This window comes from Choristoneura fumiferana, chromosome 4, assembly GCF_025370935.1.
Source record: "Choristoneura fumiferana chromosome 4, NRCan_CFum_1, whole genome shotgun sequence".
Lineage (NCBI taxonomy): Eukaryota > Metazoa > Arthropoda > Insecta > Lepidoptera > Tortricidae > Choristoneura > Choristoneura fumiferana.
In genome coordinates, this window is record NC_133475.1 from 10,374,299 (window position 1) to 10,392,342 (window position 18,044).

General features: G+C 37.9%; 2 protein-coding genes across 2 annotated transcripts in view; one reads left to right on the top strand and one right to left on the bottom strand.

Moving 5' to 3' along the window:
- Window positions 1-18,044, top strand: part of mub (poly(rC)-binding protein mub) — a 251,124-nt gene that overhangs the window by 185,591 nt on the left and 47,489 nt on the right. The gene's annotated exons all lie outside the window — the stretch shown is intronic.
- Window positions 7,459-11,140, bottom strand: LOC141427178 (uncharacterized). The gene is given in 2 exon segments (XM_074086410.1): window positions 7,459-8,487; window positions 8,489-11,140. Coding segments are annotated over 2 exon segments (3,621 nt in total). The 3' UTR covers window positions 7,459-7,518.

Genomic DNA, 18,044 nt, shown 5'->3' on the forward strand with positions numbered 1-18,044 from the left:
AGTTATTTCACCGGCTGTCTTATTGTTTATATTTTATACCTTTGGCTGCTATTTACTCTTAAACTACTAATAATTCTCAAGCAATCTTAGCCGTTATAGTTTTCCTAGAAAGATTGATATACTTACTATCATTCTGAATTTTATCAAATTTTTCCACCCGTTTAGATTTTAGAGCCCCCCTCCCCCTCTCGCTCCCCGACGCTCAATTTCAATGAAAATTTGCACTTTAAAGTTGAATATTTCGCAAACAGATCACTGAATAGAAAAATTGTCTTAGCAACCCCCCAATGGTTTTAAAATACCTCTCCAACGATAACTCACAATATATCGAGAACAAAAAAATCACCCCCACTTTACGTCTAAATATTATTTTTTTACTTTTTTTATTGTACAACTTGGTCGGTTTGACTAATATGTATATTAGTACTAACGGTCTCTGAGCTTACCTGCGGACAGACAGATGGAAAGACATGGCGAAACTATAAGGGTTCCTAGTTGACTACGGAACCCTAAAAAGATGATTATTGTTTGTATGATATTGTATGATGACATACAAATTACCGGGGAATAATCCATATTTCCAAATATCCTTGAAACTTCAAATTCAGAAGAAGAAAATGTCTTAATTTTTATGTCTGTCCATTAGTGTCCACCTATGTCAGTAACCGTTTAACATACCTAAAAGTTCATTGTAATAAAATATGTATTCTTTTATTAAACGGTTCACCCGGAGAGCAAGACAGCCGGTGAAATTACTGGCACTTGAGGTATCCCATCTTAGACCTCTAGGTTGGCAACGCATCTGCAATCCCCCTGGTGTTGCAGGTGTCTATGGGCGCGGTGGTGATCTCTTATTATCAGGAGACCCACTTGCTCGTTTGCCATCCAGTGGAATAAAAAAAAAGTTTTATTCAAAACAATGAGCTGTACCAAAATCTAGAAAATAATTAGGACAAAATCTTAGACCTTCTGGAGATTCTCGAACTTTTAACAAATTAAAACTACCTTTTATTTTTAGTGGGCATGAAACCATATTTTGCTCATGGGAGCTAAACGTACCTAAACATAAGTTTAATTTTAATTTGTTATAAAGTCCAGAATCTCTAGAAAGTATAGAATTTTGTTTTAATATTGTATTATTACGTAAACTCAAAGTAAACAAATTTAGATGCTAACATGATTCATCTTCATGTTTCATGTTTTATTGATTCATAAATCTAAGTAAAGATAAGAAAATTAAAAACGTTGCATTGAGCGCGAATGTCGTAAAGCGGGTGCAATAATGTCGAGTCGTTTATTATTACCTTATATTCAGGCAGGACATATTATTACGAAATTTGCGTGATTTACGTGGCTCTGATATTCTCATGCCATTATTAAGACGAAATCTCTGTCCATACAATTTAGAATGAGAAAAGAAAGCAGGTGTAACTTTTGTGTTGGTAGTTTACACTAAATTGGAATTTTTATAATAGTATTATACCTAAATTTTTATCCGCAAAAAAATACTAAACAGTTTGTTAGTAGGTAACATATTGAGGTTACTTGAAGGTAAATATTTATTTTTTATGAGTACAAATAACATAAGTAGTAAATTTGCATTATCTTCCCAATTTTGTATTTTGCTCTTTTTATGACACCTGCTTGTTTGATTCAGATTTGTTAAATCGAACCGAAATTAAACCTTTATTTCAGAAAACCATAAATGTGGGCAGCCAATTGTCAATAAACAGTAAATCTAAGTATAGTAAAAATCTTGTGTTTAGTCACAGACTTTGTGATTGAAGAGTTATTAGGTACATAAATCGGTTGGTAGTAGAACAAAAAATAGGAATAAGAATTTTATGTGAGCCAATATGGACCCATTTATTTTATTTGTATGTATGTTCATAACATAACGTATTTCCATTTTTTTAATGTTTGGGTGATTTAAAAAGTTACGGTTTTGTGTAAAATGTTGATGATTCATTGGCGATAATATTTAGATGGGTGTCATGATATAACTCGCCAGCTGCAGAAGTAGTTTTCTTTTTCTTTTTTTTGTGTGAGTTCGGTCGTTTCGGCTTTTGGTAAGAACAGGTCTTCATGCACTACTGAATTGTACGCCTTTTTGCTTTCATGTACCTACTATGGTGATTGAACTACGACAGGTAACTAACCCTAGTTGCATCCCTTTTGTAAGAGGAAGCTCTTTTCTGCGAAGGTTCGTGAATAGGTCGGGAACAACTCACACGTAGCAATTAAAACTTGCGAGGTTGCCGTGAGTCTGATACCAACATAAATTGGGGTGTATTGCACGGCTTCCTTAAGCTTACTTTTTAATTTGCTCGTGGCATTGGCATTTGCCAGACTTGTCTTTGTCAGCTGTTTATAAACAAAAGAAAATGAAAAGAACTTGCTTCTGACGAAAACATTTGTGGGTAGCATAAAGTAATTAGGTAACTCGAATTGGTGATCTTGACATTTGACCGCAGAATGAAACTCTTAATTTTATTGTTAGCTAGCTGTTGCCCGTGACTCCGTTCGCGTAGAATTCGTTTAACGCTATCCCGCGGGAACTATGTGACTTTCCTGGATAAAAACCATTCTTTAGCCTTCCTCAAACTCAAACTATCTGTATTATCGAATTTCACCTAAATCAACCCAATCAATCAAATTAATAATCGACCCAAATGGATCTCTGTAGGTAAGTTTTTTTTTTTTGATACTCCACAGACATAAAAAAGACAAGCTATACCTACCTACCTTTAGCATTAATAACTTGGGCAGACTGTAAAATATTATTTACTATTTAAAACGAGCTATTCTAGTCAAGTTAGGATCCAGATGAAAACACTCAGGCTCGCCATTTTGAAGTCGGTTTTAAATCTAAAAACGCTATGAAAAAGAAACTAACGAATTCCGTGAACCCTCACGTTTCAATCCCATTTCAATTTAACATTTCCTGGTACGCAGATGTCAAACGCCGAAAGCATATTAAACCGAATGCAGGATACACGCAATAGTGCCGAATTGGCTGACGGCCCACAAAACGAACAAAACAGGGTGTATGTAACCTGTCGAAAGGTAAACACAAACAAACTATTCCAATATCGTTGAGCGCTACTCTACAATGGCGACGGTGGCCCTGCCCTACGGTCGAGCGCACGGCGATAAATGCATACATGCACTTATTGTTTCACTGTTGTCACACTCGTTACCTATTATATATTTTTTTCACTTCTCATGCTCGTAAAGTTTGTATTTATGCGGGATCAAGGCGACATAAAATTACATTTTATGATCCAGTGCATAAAGTAAAATCGTCGTCGACCAAGGTAATCAGGTGTCAATAGCCACAAATAAAAAAGTTTCAATATAGGTATATTTTAATAATTTCTATTTTATGTAAAACTAAAAATCAATCAAATTAAATCAATATAACGAAAAATGTATAATTATATTAGCAATGCATGAAAAATTAATGGTATCTTACCTAGTAAGTGAATAAGTGTTTCCACTGTTGCTATTTAATTTCCTCTCAATCGAAGTGAAAAGCACAGTGTAAAACTCGAGCATTAAGCCCATTTTCCCCTCAACGTGTCTATCCACCCTCGCCGTACCAGCTCGGGTAGCTATTATGAGGTCCAATCAACTTTTTTACCGAAACTAATCTGTTCGAAACATTTTTCAAACAATTGCAGATTTTTGTAAGTAACATGCTTTTTCTGTAATTTAATAGATGGTGTACATAAATACATGCCATCCTACGTAAGTTCAACCTAATACACCGTGAAATATCTTGTTGGAAGTACGATTTTTTGGTAACGCCAGAGACAATTTTGGTAACGCAGGACGCCCAAAGTGTCGGTAAAATAGTTGATTGGCCCATGAACGTCTCGCGTAAAATGGCTCGTTTTATGCTTTTGTTGTACAATCTATTACTACCTACTTACCTACTTACTTATACTTTAAGTTAGTTTATTGCATTTATTTTCAAATACCTTGAATTATTTCAAATACCTGCTAATAATTTGAACTTGTCAGTTGCGGTTTGCCGTTTTCAGAAAAGAATCAAACTGACTAAAATAGACTAAGTAAAATTAAATTATCTAAATTGATAGCATGCAATCTCGCTGAAACATTTAATAATTGACATATGCTGCATTCGTACTAGATACAGTAAAAAAAAGGATTTAAATGTAAAAGTACCTATGACCCACAGTGAAGAAAACATTTGACATCCACAATTAAAAACTTCTGAGAAACATTTACAAACTAATCTCCTGCTGAAAATTCGGCCATTATTTAAAAAGACTCGCATATTTTTCAAAGTTCAGCTTTTATTTAAAATAAATTCTGACCAGAACAGCTGCCAGCTAACAGCTAGTGTATGATTTCATACTGAAACGAAATCATACGCGATGTTTTCTATTGAAAGGTAAATGAGCTGTTGTTATTAATTATTATTAAGTATTGTCTCGCCCGGGTTGGTGTCCCACTGCTGGGCAAATGCCTTCCCCCATGTCCTCCATTCCTTCCGGTCCAAACAGTCAGAGGCCAGTCGTCGAGAAATACATCCAGGTCGTTCCGCCAACTCCATCTGGGCCTACCGCGCTGTCGCCATTCGTCCTGTGGCACCTACTACTATTTTTAGCCCAACACAGTGGATGCATTCGGCTGCAGTGGCCGGCCCAGTCCCACTTCAACCTGGCAATCTTTGCACCAATATCGACAATGCGTGTATAGAACGCAGCATCGTGTTCCGGATTCAGTCAATCCTTCGTAATCCAAGTATGCTGCGCTCCTTAGCTCCTGTAGTAATAAACTATTGTAGCTAGTAAAAAAATAACTTACATTTTTTTTTACTAAATCACATTAGCATTACATTAAGTTATTAAAAATTATACCAATTACATCAAATTAAATTAATCCAAACAATGTCAAATAAAATAATGTAAAATTTTACTAGTATTTTTTAAGTGTAGAAGTTACTACATTTTACGACAGCCAAATTTTTGGTCAATGCCCAAAGATGTTTTAGTTACCAAAATCTGTTTAATTTAATAACATGAAAGTATAATTGAATATAAGTAACTCACAGGCCTTTGGCATGAGCAAACAAAAAAACGTATAGGGGTCGGGCTTTTGAAGTCGGTTAAAAAGCAAAGTAATTATTTGTCTCGGGTTGCTCGGGTCTTTGTGGGTCACTTAAGTTAGTATTATATAAGCATACAGCGTAATATTTTCTTATCGAAACTCGAAGAGTAAGTTAAATTCTGTAGTAAAGTCTGTTTTTTCCGCTCAGTCACACATAGCAAAGGTAAATGTTTAAGTGCATTTTTTTGTTAAGGGTGGAAAATGCCTCCAGCCCTGTTCGGAGGTTGCGCGCGATTAATTTAGTAATACAGATATGTAAGTAAAACCATAAACATAAATATGAGAATATATTTCGTCATAGTTTTACCCGTGACACAAAAAGTAGTTTATATATTGTATGTTTAACAATATTCTAAATTATTACGGTATCACATGTTTCAATCATTTTATAGTTAAATAATTTTGTAATTTAATGTTTTTTAAAGAAGTCCAGGTACCTACTGTTTATTTTAATGTGTTTTATGTACAATCAAGGGTTATACAATACAATGCAATACAAGTTATTATGGAATATTCTATAAGAAAATTAGGTTCCTAACTGTACCTACTGGTAAAAGTGGAGGGAAATAGCAAGCGAAAACCCTAATTCACTCACAACAACGTACCTTATTTTAAACTTGATCGGACACACTGTAATATATGTTCATTGTCATTGCTGCGCACAGAATGATTTCAGAAAATTACTATTCTCAACCTAAAAACAACAACAAACAAAAAATAAGCCCAGACCGTGGCAAATCAATAGAACTAAGTACGTTTCTATTTTTGTACAGTTTTTCATACAACAAAAACACGAAATTGTATGGACACTCATTTGATGAACAATGAATCTGCAAAATCATCGGTATAAATAGCCAGCATGAACGTGTAAAGTAATCTATTACCGCAGCACCCACCAATACCGCGGAGGTTCATCTGTCATGTCAGTCTACCAATTTTCTTACCAAATACCAAACTTGTGTTTTCTGTATACACTCAATTAACTTTCTCGGAAACCTATCCATTAATCGAATCATTTTATTGAATAACTCTTGACGGCGGTATATTTTGACTGGTCATAGGTTACTTATTAGGAGGGAAACGAGGGAAGTATTTTTTAATTGGGACTCTTTTGTTCAGAGATTCCTTTTATTGTAGATGTTAGATTTTAACAAATAGATATTTACTTATTAAACTAGCATGGTTGACTTCTGATAAGTTTCAATGGAGTTTATGTGCGTTAAAGGGAATTTTAAGGAATTTTATAAAATAAAATATCGCTCTGTCACCTAAAAATGACCATGTCGGCGCCGATCGTAAAATCCGCCAGATCACGAAATTCCTAGGCATATCATGAAATGGCGCCATTTCATTTCATGGCAGCGGCCGGCGAAGTGCCAGAACCGCACCGCGTTTCATGTTATGCCTAGGTTCATCATCTGCCTAACCTGGACAAATCATGAAATGGCGGCGTTTCATATGGCTAGGAATTTCATGATTTGCCTAAACGTTACTAGGCAAATCGTTAAACGTTGAGTTTTTAACGATATGGCGGATGTTGCTTTCCTTATAGTAGGGAAGCCCACGATGCTAAATCGGGATTTACTCGAGCGTCATAGAGACCTATTGGGTTGCGAAGCTTAGATCATAAGAAGAAAAAAATGTCATATAATATATACCTTTTCATCGGTGGGGGGAATTGTTATAGATTTTCAAAATGTAAAAAAAAAACTGTTGCATGGACATACTCGAGCGCGTCAGATATTGATATCATCCATGTCCTACGTATTTTTAAAAATGTACGTATGTTAATCTGATTGTTTCCATGATGGGGGTGGTCGTACGTAAGGGTTGAAAATGAAAAAAAAAAAATTTAATCGAGCGCATCAGATTTTCTAAGGGGATGTTAAGAGATCCTAAAAAAAGGCTCTTATATAATAATCTGACGATTTGGATGTGACGCAAATTCGTAGCCATTATTAGAATGTGCATAAAAAATTCGTCATTTTGAAATCCTCAAGCGCGTCAGATTAAGATATATATGGTTCATCTTTATGCCCTAGACGTGCTGTCTCATAATCTGACGATTATCTGGAGGGATTCGCCTAATCTGACAACTAAAAAAAAAATCTTATTTTTTGAAATCATTGAACTTAATTTATTGAAAAGCTCAGGAAATAGCATGCAAATAAAAAGTGTATGTTTTTAAGTAGAATACTGTATTTATAAGAAAATAATTATAAAAAATAATTTTTTTTGAGTATTTTTTCTCAATTATCATCGTCATCAGTAGAATTATCTTCTTCCTCTGACTCGATTCCATCTTCAGATTGCGTATCTGTAACAAGAAATCATTATCATATTTAACAATATTTTTTTTATGAATAACGTGTTTTTTAATTATTGGAGAAAAAAATTACCTAATTCTGAAGTATCCTCGAGAATATCAGGTGTTATAGCTACATCTTCATACGCTTTCGGCAATTGATCACCTGCAAACCAGATCATTTCGAACTTTCCGTCGACTACTTTCCATCCATAGTCCGTTGGTAAAAGATCAATAATTTTTGCATTATGAGCATTACTCCACAAGCATGCAATGAATCTTGTGCGTAATACTTGTTGGAGAAACTCCGATTGACAGGGCGGCAAGTTGCACGCATCGTAATTCCGGATACTCAAGGAGAAGGGTTGTGACTTGTCTTTGACTTTGTACGTCTTATTGAAGATGACAATCCTGGCTTGATTGACATCATCTAACTTTTTCAGCCCATACAAGTGGCAAGTAAAAGACTGCATGATGTTAAAAGAATCCTGCTCATTATGTTCCTTTGATCCCAAATACAGAAATGCTTTTTGGAAAAATTCAGAATTCATCAGAAATTGCAAAGGTTTCTTTTTCCTTCGTCGGTACAATGCTGGGTTAAAATCGCAACCAGTGAACGCATGCAAAGCTGGAAGCGCCTTCGAAATTTTTGGACCTAATTTCTTGTAGAGAGCGGATACGTCGATGTATCGGCGTGCGTTGCCAACTCCAAGATCCATCCAGACTTCTACTGCTGCTTGCAGGTATTCCATATTCGCCAACATGATGACTACAATATCAGTATCAGAAGTTCTGATAGTAATAGTACAATCTTCTTTTTGTTGGCAAGCAAGAAATGCTATCTTCGTATCTGCTTCTTCGTGGTCAGGGCATGACAACTCATAATTAATGATGCGTGTTACTTTATTATCAGTAACAGAATATTCATAACACAAATCATGTATTATGTAAATTACCTTACTACCGATAATCGCTGCCATTTCCTGATCAGCCCAATGATCAATCAAAAACTTGACAATAGCTTCCTTAAACTTTAAATTTTTTTAAATCTTTTGTAAAATCTGCTGTTCTTGTTTGTTGAGGTCCGGAGATGTGGAATTCCTTGTCGTCTACACTGCCTCGAAGAGAATGCTCATAATCTTTGATTGAGGGTGTGAAGTAGCGATCAAATACAATGGCAACTTTACTTGCAGTGTTATTGATAAGGCATTGCAATATCTTCTTTGACACACCTCCAAAACTACGGGGCATTTCTTTAAATGTATTTAAAAAAAAGAAGCCATCTACAATTACAAGGTCAATTTGGGATGGCGGTTGCTCCGCATCTTCGACTTGTTTCTCTAACTCATGAATTAATACTGACTTATTTGTCTTGTTTAAAGAACCATCTATATGGCACAGTGATAACGGCATAGGAGTTATAGGAAAACAAAGTACTTTCTCCAGGTCTATAGTCGTGTCAAGAGATAGAGCTAATAACCGACCAAATAAATCCCGCTGCAATTTAACTTCGTGCACTTTTCCACCAATTTTCATTTTTCTTTTCTTCTTGAGGCTTGCAAAAGTCAGCACTGTATTTTTTTTTATTGGCTGGTGAAACCTGTCTGAATTTAAATTGCATTCGATTATGAATTGATCTCGCAGGAATGTTCCTCCAGACACTGTCTTTAGCAAACAGTTTGTAATATCTAGAGTGGCAGCTTGCCCTGTTGAAATGTTAAACAACTGATCCTTATCAATTGAAGGAGAGAATGGATTAATGGTCTGCAGAACACTCTTTGAAAAAGCTTCAATTTGGATGTGTTGTTTTTTCATTCGATCTGGGTGTAGATCAGCAGCAATATCATGGTAGTTTCTGTTAAGTCCTGCACGAGTAAGTACATGAGATATGATTCTTGTTCGTGCCCCATGATTTTTAGCCCAACGTTGTCTAGCAGCAATTGAGTTTGTGAGGTTAACAATTCCAGTGAGACGACGAGCAGCATCACCATTTATCGTCTGCTCTAACGTTAAATCCACAGGAATTCGTGAAAAAGGCTTGATGGTTCTTCGGATTCCAAACGAGCCCTTAGCCATTTCAGTTCGGAGGCCCGGATGTGTGTTATCTACGTGTTGCAGTAAATTAATGTAGTAAACTAGCCATCGACTATAGTTGGGTTGATTGTAATAGAAGAAGAAGCTGACGATTTTCGCAATGGTATATAAATACAAATCTAAATCTCCAAGTCTAATACTTTTAATGAATAAGTGGTAAAGGTTTATAAAATCGATGTACATTGCGTAAAATTGCGCTGTTTTTCCGTGCTTGCCATCTAATGTGTCTTCTGTATATTCCTCATAAGATTGAATGAGACTTTGTGTTTCTGTATGCTGAACTTGTGGAGAGACATCTTTATGAGCCAAAAATGTGGTGAGATATTCTAACACTGATTCCCCAACTGTCAATTGTTTGTCTTCCAAAAATGCTTCGAAATGTAATTGTTGCACCGCCAATGCCACGAGCGAATGTAACCGTTTACATCTGTTGTAATTTTTTCCGCCAATAAAACCTGAAACTGAACCATTAGCGATCAATTCACATTCAGTCATGATATTGCTCAGTCCACAATCTTCAATAAAAGTGCCAACTGCCTTGAAAAAAGCCATTTCAATATGAAAGGCCCCTAAATGTATAAATACATTATCAAATCTTGGAGATTCTTGAGCTTGAATACAATAACTAGTGCGAGCAATAGCTAGATCATAGGTGATCTGGATATAGGGAGCTTGACATTCATTTGCAATTTCCTGACTCAATTCTAGAGTTTTCAATACAGTTGAATTGTTGGTAGGAGATTCATTTATGGGAGTAAGATATGAAACTTTTTGAACTCGTGAATCGTCTATCAAAATCTTGCTGTGAAATCCTACCCACATTGGAACATCCGTTATTTTATACTTATGTAATAACATCCACGTAACGTCCAGCTGTTTCGACATGCTCCAATTGTCCGGAGCTTTATTAAGCTCTGAGATTTCTAGCTGATTCCAGGTGGTAATTTTTAATTTCTTGGTGAATGGTTGCATTTCAAAAGTAACTTCTTCGAAAGCCCTGCGTTTCCGGTTTTTTGTTTTTGTGGTGGTAGCGGATAATTCAGGAGAACTACCACGCTCAATCTCATCGATTGTTGAATTTTCATGTACACTCGGGCTAGAAGATTCCACAGACACTGGATCCGGATTTTGCACGATATCCTGAAAAATTATCCCCACCGTATCATGCAAAGTATCTTTGCCGTTTAGGGTTTCTACGAAGCGGTCGAAATTGTCAAATGCGACACCAGTATTCAAGTCCGGGCGACGTAGGATATCTTCAGGACATATGTGAGCACTATTTACCGTTGAAAATGTCAACTCGGTTTCTAGCTCTTCTAGAGTTGTGTAAGAGCAACAGTGTCCATATTTTGACAGTATGTTAACAACTTTCTTACTGTTACATAAGCTCTTCACTGCCAGACCTAGGGTAATGTGCTTAGATGTTTTAATTTTGTGACCAAAAGCTGCGTAAATCAGATCTTGTCCAATGGAAAAAATAGAAAGTTCGCTCTTGTTTTTTCTATTTTCACGTGCTTTTTTGGATATATGAGCAACATCGCCCCAAATGAATGATTCCAAAAAACAAGTAAGAAGCTCTGGCACGTTATCGCATTCTCCCATCATCAAATCTTCAGCCGTACAATTTTCAGGCAGAAATTTCAAGATTATCGTATGTCGTTCGGATTTTCGGAGAACCGGTTTGCTCCGACGATATTCTAAAATATTTGTACATTTTTGTAATGTTTCTAATGTAAATTTAATTGTCTTTTGCAAAGTAGTTTCACCACAAAATACACATTTTATATAAACATCACTCATAGTCAATATTTATAATCTTTTATTCACATAACTTATATTAAAATCACCAAATCACCAAAAGCCTTTGGAGTGGCAGCGCCATATTTAAAATGTACTGTCAAGCGGCGCGGCCGTTTTGAAAAAATCTTCCTTGAGCGCAGTGACACCTACGAATTATAGATAAGCCTTACAGTGATAGTTTAGCATAAAATGGCATATCTAATTAAATAACAATGAATGAATGACCTTCAATTTTTGTGAACTTTATTATTCAATATCAAATATCTGATAACCAAATTTTTCTCAGTCATGTATTAAATAACTATAATTACAAAATAAAACAATTACCTGTAGAAAACACTGGTTTATTTCGTAAAATATTAATTTATTTACGAAACAAAGCCCGTTTATAATCTTTCAATATCAAATAATAGTATAATACGAGGTTTCCAAAAATACCAGCGCACGGCAGCGGCCACACAGTGAAACTTGAGTAAACAATATGAACGAAATTTCTTCCGTAGTGTTGTCGCGGCCGTTAATAAATGCCATCCTTGTCTATTTATGAACGCATTCTGCAAGAATAAGCAAGCGAGATATAGGTCTACCAGTTTATATTTGTTAGTGAAATACGACACCCGCCATCGACCGGACCGGTCGCTTGCCACTCAAGGGTTTTTGACAGCGTGCCGGGAGCCGGTCGCCTGCCAAACAAGGGTGTGCCGGGACCCGGACGCTTGCCACTCCAAGGATGCAAAAACGTTGGAAATACGTTTTAAACAATATCATGCCACGAACGAGTCTGTGTGATCAGCTGTGATGGCGTCATGGCAACAGAAACCAGAGTGGGGACGGAGTGAGAGAGTAATAGATAGAGAAAGAGTAAGAGAGGAATAGAAACGCGGAGAGGGGAATATAGGCATCACGTAGCTGCACGCAATAAACTTTATCGATGAATGTTTGTTATTTCGGCTTGTGGAAACCGTCAGATTATATATTTTTCGTAATTCTTGAATTATTCCCTTCAAAATAAAAAAAAAATTAACCACGCTCGAGAATGTCGAGATGACGTTTTTTTTTTACAACTTTCTAGCCCTACCCCTTCTTTACGTCACTCTCAAATTGTCAGATTAGTAGAATACACACGTTTTAGTATGTAACTAACTCATCCTACCTTAATCTGACGCGCTCGGGAATTTCAGATGGTGAATTTTTTTTTACTAATCTGATCCTTTATCCTTGACGGGCGGCCATGTATATGGGGCTCATAGTTGGTGGAAGGACTTAACCGGGTACAAGGTATCCCTGTATATTAATCTGTCGCGCTTTAGTAAATCCCGAAATCCCCTCTTGGGCTCCCCTACTATTAGCCAATTTATAAAATTGAGCCATTTCACGATATGCTTAGGAATTTCGTGATTTGGCGGATTTTACGATCGGCCGCCGACATCCATATAATTTTAATATTTCATTTTTTATAAAATACTTAGAACTATTACTAAATAATTACTTAATTACTAATTATTTTTACTTCGTTGGAGAAAAATTGAGGTCGAGATAATATCTTGATTGTTCGACAGTCTAATCTTAGGACCATCAAGTTAATTGCTTCTACAGTTCACATTACAAATATGAAAGTATATGTATAGGATGCTATACACTTCAGTCTACTCGTGACCACGGCCACTGTAATGTGGTCGAAACGTCGAGGTAAATATTACTCATGTGTTTAGCGTGATCATTTCAGTTGTTGGTATTTTAACAATGAGTGAAAAACGCAAATGCTTAAAACATTAAGGGGCTGTTTCACCATCCATTGATTAGTGTTAACTGACGTTTAAATGTGATGCCGTCTCCGTCTATTTGAACAAAACAAATACAGACAGCCTCACCTTTAACCGTCAGTTAACACTAATCAATGGATGGTGAAACAGCCCCTAAATGTGAAACTAAGCAATAGCAAAAAATCAAAGCAAAGACAGCTAAGACAATTATTTATTTATTTGTGCCTTACGAGAATTTCCTGATATGAAATTCAGGCGCATTTATTGTTTTATGTCTCTGAGATCATACATATTACAATAAGAAAAAGTATCTTGTAATATGTATGGTCTCATTCAACAACCACTGCGACTGTACTCGTATTTAATACCTAAGACATTTCACATAAAAAAGCTTTCTTATAATGTGCAAAAGTCGTAGACTAGGTAAGTATACTCGCACCGATATGTTACCTGCTCTACTAAGTCGGCGATCCATTTTGGACTGGACTGTCCTAAGCATCTCCCTTTCCTTTGTCTTTATTCGAGGACCTTTGGTTTGGGTTCCCATGTCCATCATTTTTATGAGCTTGATGTCCACTGACATCTAAAAATCCGCAAAATAACAAATTCAACATTTATAAAGAACGTTGTCTACCTTTTCATGAACAATCGAAAAGAAAATTAATATTATGCCATAAAAGAACTCAAGCAATGTATTTCCATGAGTAATCTTTACCTGAGTACTGATAGGCATGAATGCAGAATTTGAAAAGGAATCAAAGTGCTCACGTTTCTTTTGGTTGCGTGGTTGGACCCAAGCGGGCTTGCCGGAAACATTGGGGGTATGAGATATAATGTAACGATATTTTAATGTTCACATTTGGTCGGTGTATCATTTACAAAACCTGCTATTCGACTGTCTACGTACATGGTCTAGTCCTGCTCTTAGACTGTTTTTAAAGTGCTAAATCTTGAAAAAGTAGTTGTTATCGTCGGTTGAGTAGTGGTATCGTACTTTAAACCTTCATGGCGACAGTGTGGTTGCTTTCCTGTCTCCATATTACGACGCTGGTTTCCGGAGTTAGTTGACAACAGAAAGTACTCCTGGTCACTCGTCAGGTCCCTTAGCCTTTTACGACGCCTATTGGAATAAAATAATTTCGCCCTATACAAAAAGTGGGTACTGGCATAAACAGAATATGCCGTGGAAAATCAAACATGGAAATAATTAATTAGGAAAAATAAAAGATCGCTTTGTGTAAACCTGACCATCGGGCGCTATTTTTACTTTTAGTATATTATAAACTCTAAAACACTTATTCTTTTTATAATGACTCCTGTTTTTAATTTCAGGTCAATCATTGAAGTGTAACTATAAGATTTTCGTAAAAGATAAATAATAAAGAAAAACTCGCCTGCCTACACCTATTACGTTTAATAAATTATTAATTTGTCTGAATTAAACAATTATACTGTAGGTGCGCCTCCTGAGGCTTCGATGATTAAATGAAAAGGGATTTAGAGGCACACGAACGTATAATAAAGATTATCAAAAAGGAAAGTATTTACAATGGAATATTAAACTAGGGAAAAGGAAGGATATGAGTTTCGCGCAATGGATAGAGTTCTGTTCAGGACCGCGTCGCCGGAAGGAATGTCGCTCCGCTTCTCGACTGGCCTTCTGGGCAATTCAAATGAACTCAAATACGCCGCGCAGTTCCACGCGCCGGTGTGCAGATGTTTACAGTATTGCCAACACGTGGAACCGACTGCGGCTAGCGGGGTAATGGCTTATCTGGACGCTACACTACTCCCCCGCCGAGACCATTGCCTGCTATGGTCGATAGTGATCTGGAAATCTTACATATCGTCCACTTCGCGTCATTCTGACGGTGCTCGGTTCAGGCTCTGGTATTGTTGATGCTTGATGGCTGTTGGATGTGTCCTCATCTATAGTGTCGCTGGTCATGAAGGCCGGCTTCAGTCGATCGATGGTCACGGTGTTCGGCTTTCCATTTAAAATGATTCGAAAGGTCTTGTCACGTCTCTCGAGGACCTTGTACGGGCCTGAGTAAGGGGACTCTAGCGATCTCTTCGCGTGCCCTTGTGATGTGTTCTGGTTGTCTATGACAGATTGTCATTGAATAAACAGCGTTCCTGAGAAATGTGTTTGATCTGATTCCTGGTATTATTCCTAGTATTTCCATATCTATCAACTGGCGACGATGAGTATTGGAACCCTACCATGTTTCGACCCGAGAAGTCAAGAGTGGGAAATATTTCGAAACCGGGTAAAACAGTTTCTAAGCCTGAATGACATTAAGGCCGAGGAAAAAAAGCGTGCTGTTTTGATCACTCATTTATCGGATGATGCGTACTTATTATTACGGAATCTAAGTCATCCGAAGGAGGTAGAAACCTCGACTTTTGATGAGTTGGTAGACTTTCTGGACAAGCACCTGACTCCAACGCGGGCGACCTTTGCGGACTTAGGTAACTTTTATAACGCAGGCCAAGGTGAGGAGGAATCTGTCGAGGATTGGGCGGCTCGATTACGAGGCTTAGCCGTGCATTGTGCCTTCGGAGACTGCCTGGATAAGGTATATCGGGACAGATTTGTACTTGGACTCAAATTTGGAGCTGTGCGAGACCGACTGTGCGAGCAAGACGCCAGCAAGCTAACGTTCGCGAAAGCGCTAGAAATAGCGAAACAAACTGTCACCGCGCGAGAGGCGAGGGCCACGGCGCCGAGAGCTTTAGCTGCCGCTGCCATGGAAGAAGAACCGCTGCTGTGGTCCGGTGCAGGTCGAGCCGACGCGGCTCAACGAAGACAGGGTTCGCCGAACCGCTGCGCAGTGTGTGGCATGAAGGGTCATGCAGCTGAGAGGTGCCACTACAAGAATTACCGCTGCCAAAGGTGCAAGACAAAAGGTCATCTCAAGAAAGTATGTGATGCAAAAGAAAAACCTATCAAGGCTATCAACATGGAAACGGATTCGAGTTCGGACGAGGCACCTGTGGCAGTAAACTGCCCGGAATGTAAGGAGTGTCAGCTTTTGAATTTGAGGTGTGTAGACAACGAACCTTATATTATAACAATCTTGGTAAATTATAGCACAGAACTAAAAATGGAAATCGATTCTGGGTCGAGTACCAATGTTATTTCAAAAGAATTATATTTGTCACATTTTGCTCACGAGAAATTATTTAAATGTAACATTCGTATGTGCTTTTACAATGGCCATAAAATTAAGCCTCTGGGGTATTTTATCACCAAGGTAGTGTATAATGATATGACACACGAACTTAAATTTTTTGTCGTAGAGCATGGTGGACCCCCGCTGTTGGGACGAGATTTTATGGCAAAATTCAAATTATGTATAACTTCAATGAATAACAAAATTGACTTGGCATCTGGTAATAATTTAGAAGTTCAAAATTTGGTTGAAAAATATAAAGGATTGTTTAGTAAGGAATTAGGGTGCTATACGCGTGCTGACGTTACTTTACAGTTGAAGGAAGGTGCGACGCCCAAGTTTTGCAAAGCGCGTCCATTACCGTTTGCGATCAAGGACAAGGTGGAGGCCGAGCTCGAGAGGTTGGTTGAGGTCGGCATACTGGAGCCCGTGAACCACTCGGATTATGCAACTCCGATTGTTCCGGTGCCCAAGTCAAATGGTAGCATCAGAGTTTGTGCGGATTACTCGGTTACATTAAATAATGATATTTACGTTGATAAATATCCTCTACCAAGAATAGAAGAGATTTTTGCTAAGCTGAGCAATGGTCAGCAATACTCCAAGTTAGACTGTAGTCAGGCGTATAATCAGTTGAGGTTGTCAGAGGAATCGCAAAAACTTACTACCATTAATACCACCAAAGGGTTATTCAAATATAAGAGGTTAGTGTTCGGCTTAGCATGCGCCCCGGCGATTTTTCAGCGAACTATTGAAAACCTTTTGGCGGGAATAGATGGCGTAACGGTTTTCCTAGATGACGTTTGCGTGACAGGTCCGACTAAAGTCTTACATTTGGAGCGGTTGGAAAAAGTATTCCAACGATTTCAGGAATCTGGTTTCAGGTTAGAAAAAAGCAAATGTTCTTTTTTCCAGGATAGTGTAACTTATTTGGGACACATTATTAGCAAGGACGGTTTGCAAAAGTCTCCAAAAAAGGTAGAGGCCATTGTCAAAGTACCCGAGCCCAAAAACGTAACCGAATTAAAGCGTTTCTTGGGAATGGCAAATTATTATCGCAATTTTGTTCCCAATGCGTCGTATCCTGGCTCCACTCCACGAGCTATTGCGTGAAGGTGCGCGGTGGGAATGGTCGGAGCGGCAGCAGGCGGCCTTCGACGGAATGAAACGCGAGCTCAGCAGCTCGCGCGTGCTCGCGCACTTCGACCCGGCGGCACAGTTGGTGCTGACCGTGGACGCGGGCCCGGCCGGCCTGGGTGCTGTGCTGGCCACCGTCGACGCCGCCGGTCGAGAGCGTCCGCTGGCATTCGGTTCCAGATCGCTTTTACCGAGTGAACGTAATTATAGCCAACTACAAAAGGAAGCTACGGCTATTGTGTTTGGTGTTAAACGCTTCCACCAATATTTGTATGGCCGACGTGAACCTTTTACTTTAAAAACCGATCATAAACCGTTGTTGGCAATATTTGGTAGAAAGGGGGGTATTTCAGTTACGACTGCATCGCGGTTGGTCAGATATGCAGTTTTCCTTTCTGCATATAATTTTAAAATACAATATACGTCGGGCAAAGAAAATCCGGTCGCAGATTTCTTTTCTAGGAATCCCTTAGAACAGCGTGAGTCGGAACATCATGAAGATGTTGAACGGTGGGCACCGGCTTTAAATTCGCTCCAGTTAGAAGGACTTCCCGTTACATACAGAGATATACGACAAGCGACTGCAAGCGACGTTGTTCTTAGAACCGTAATTAAATATGTCAATCATGG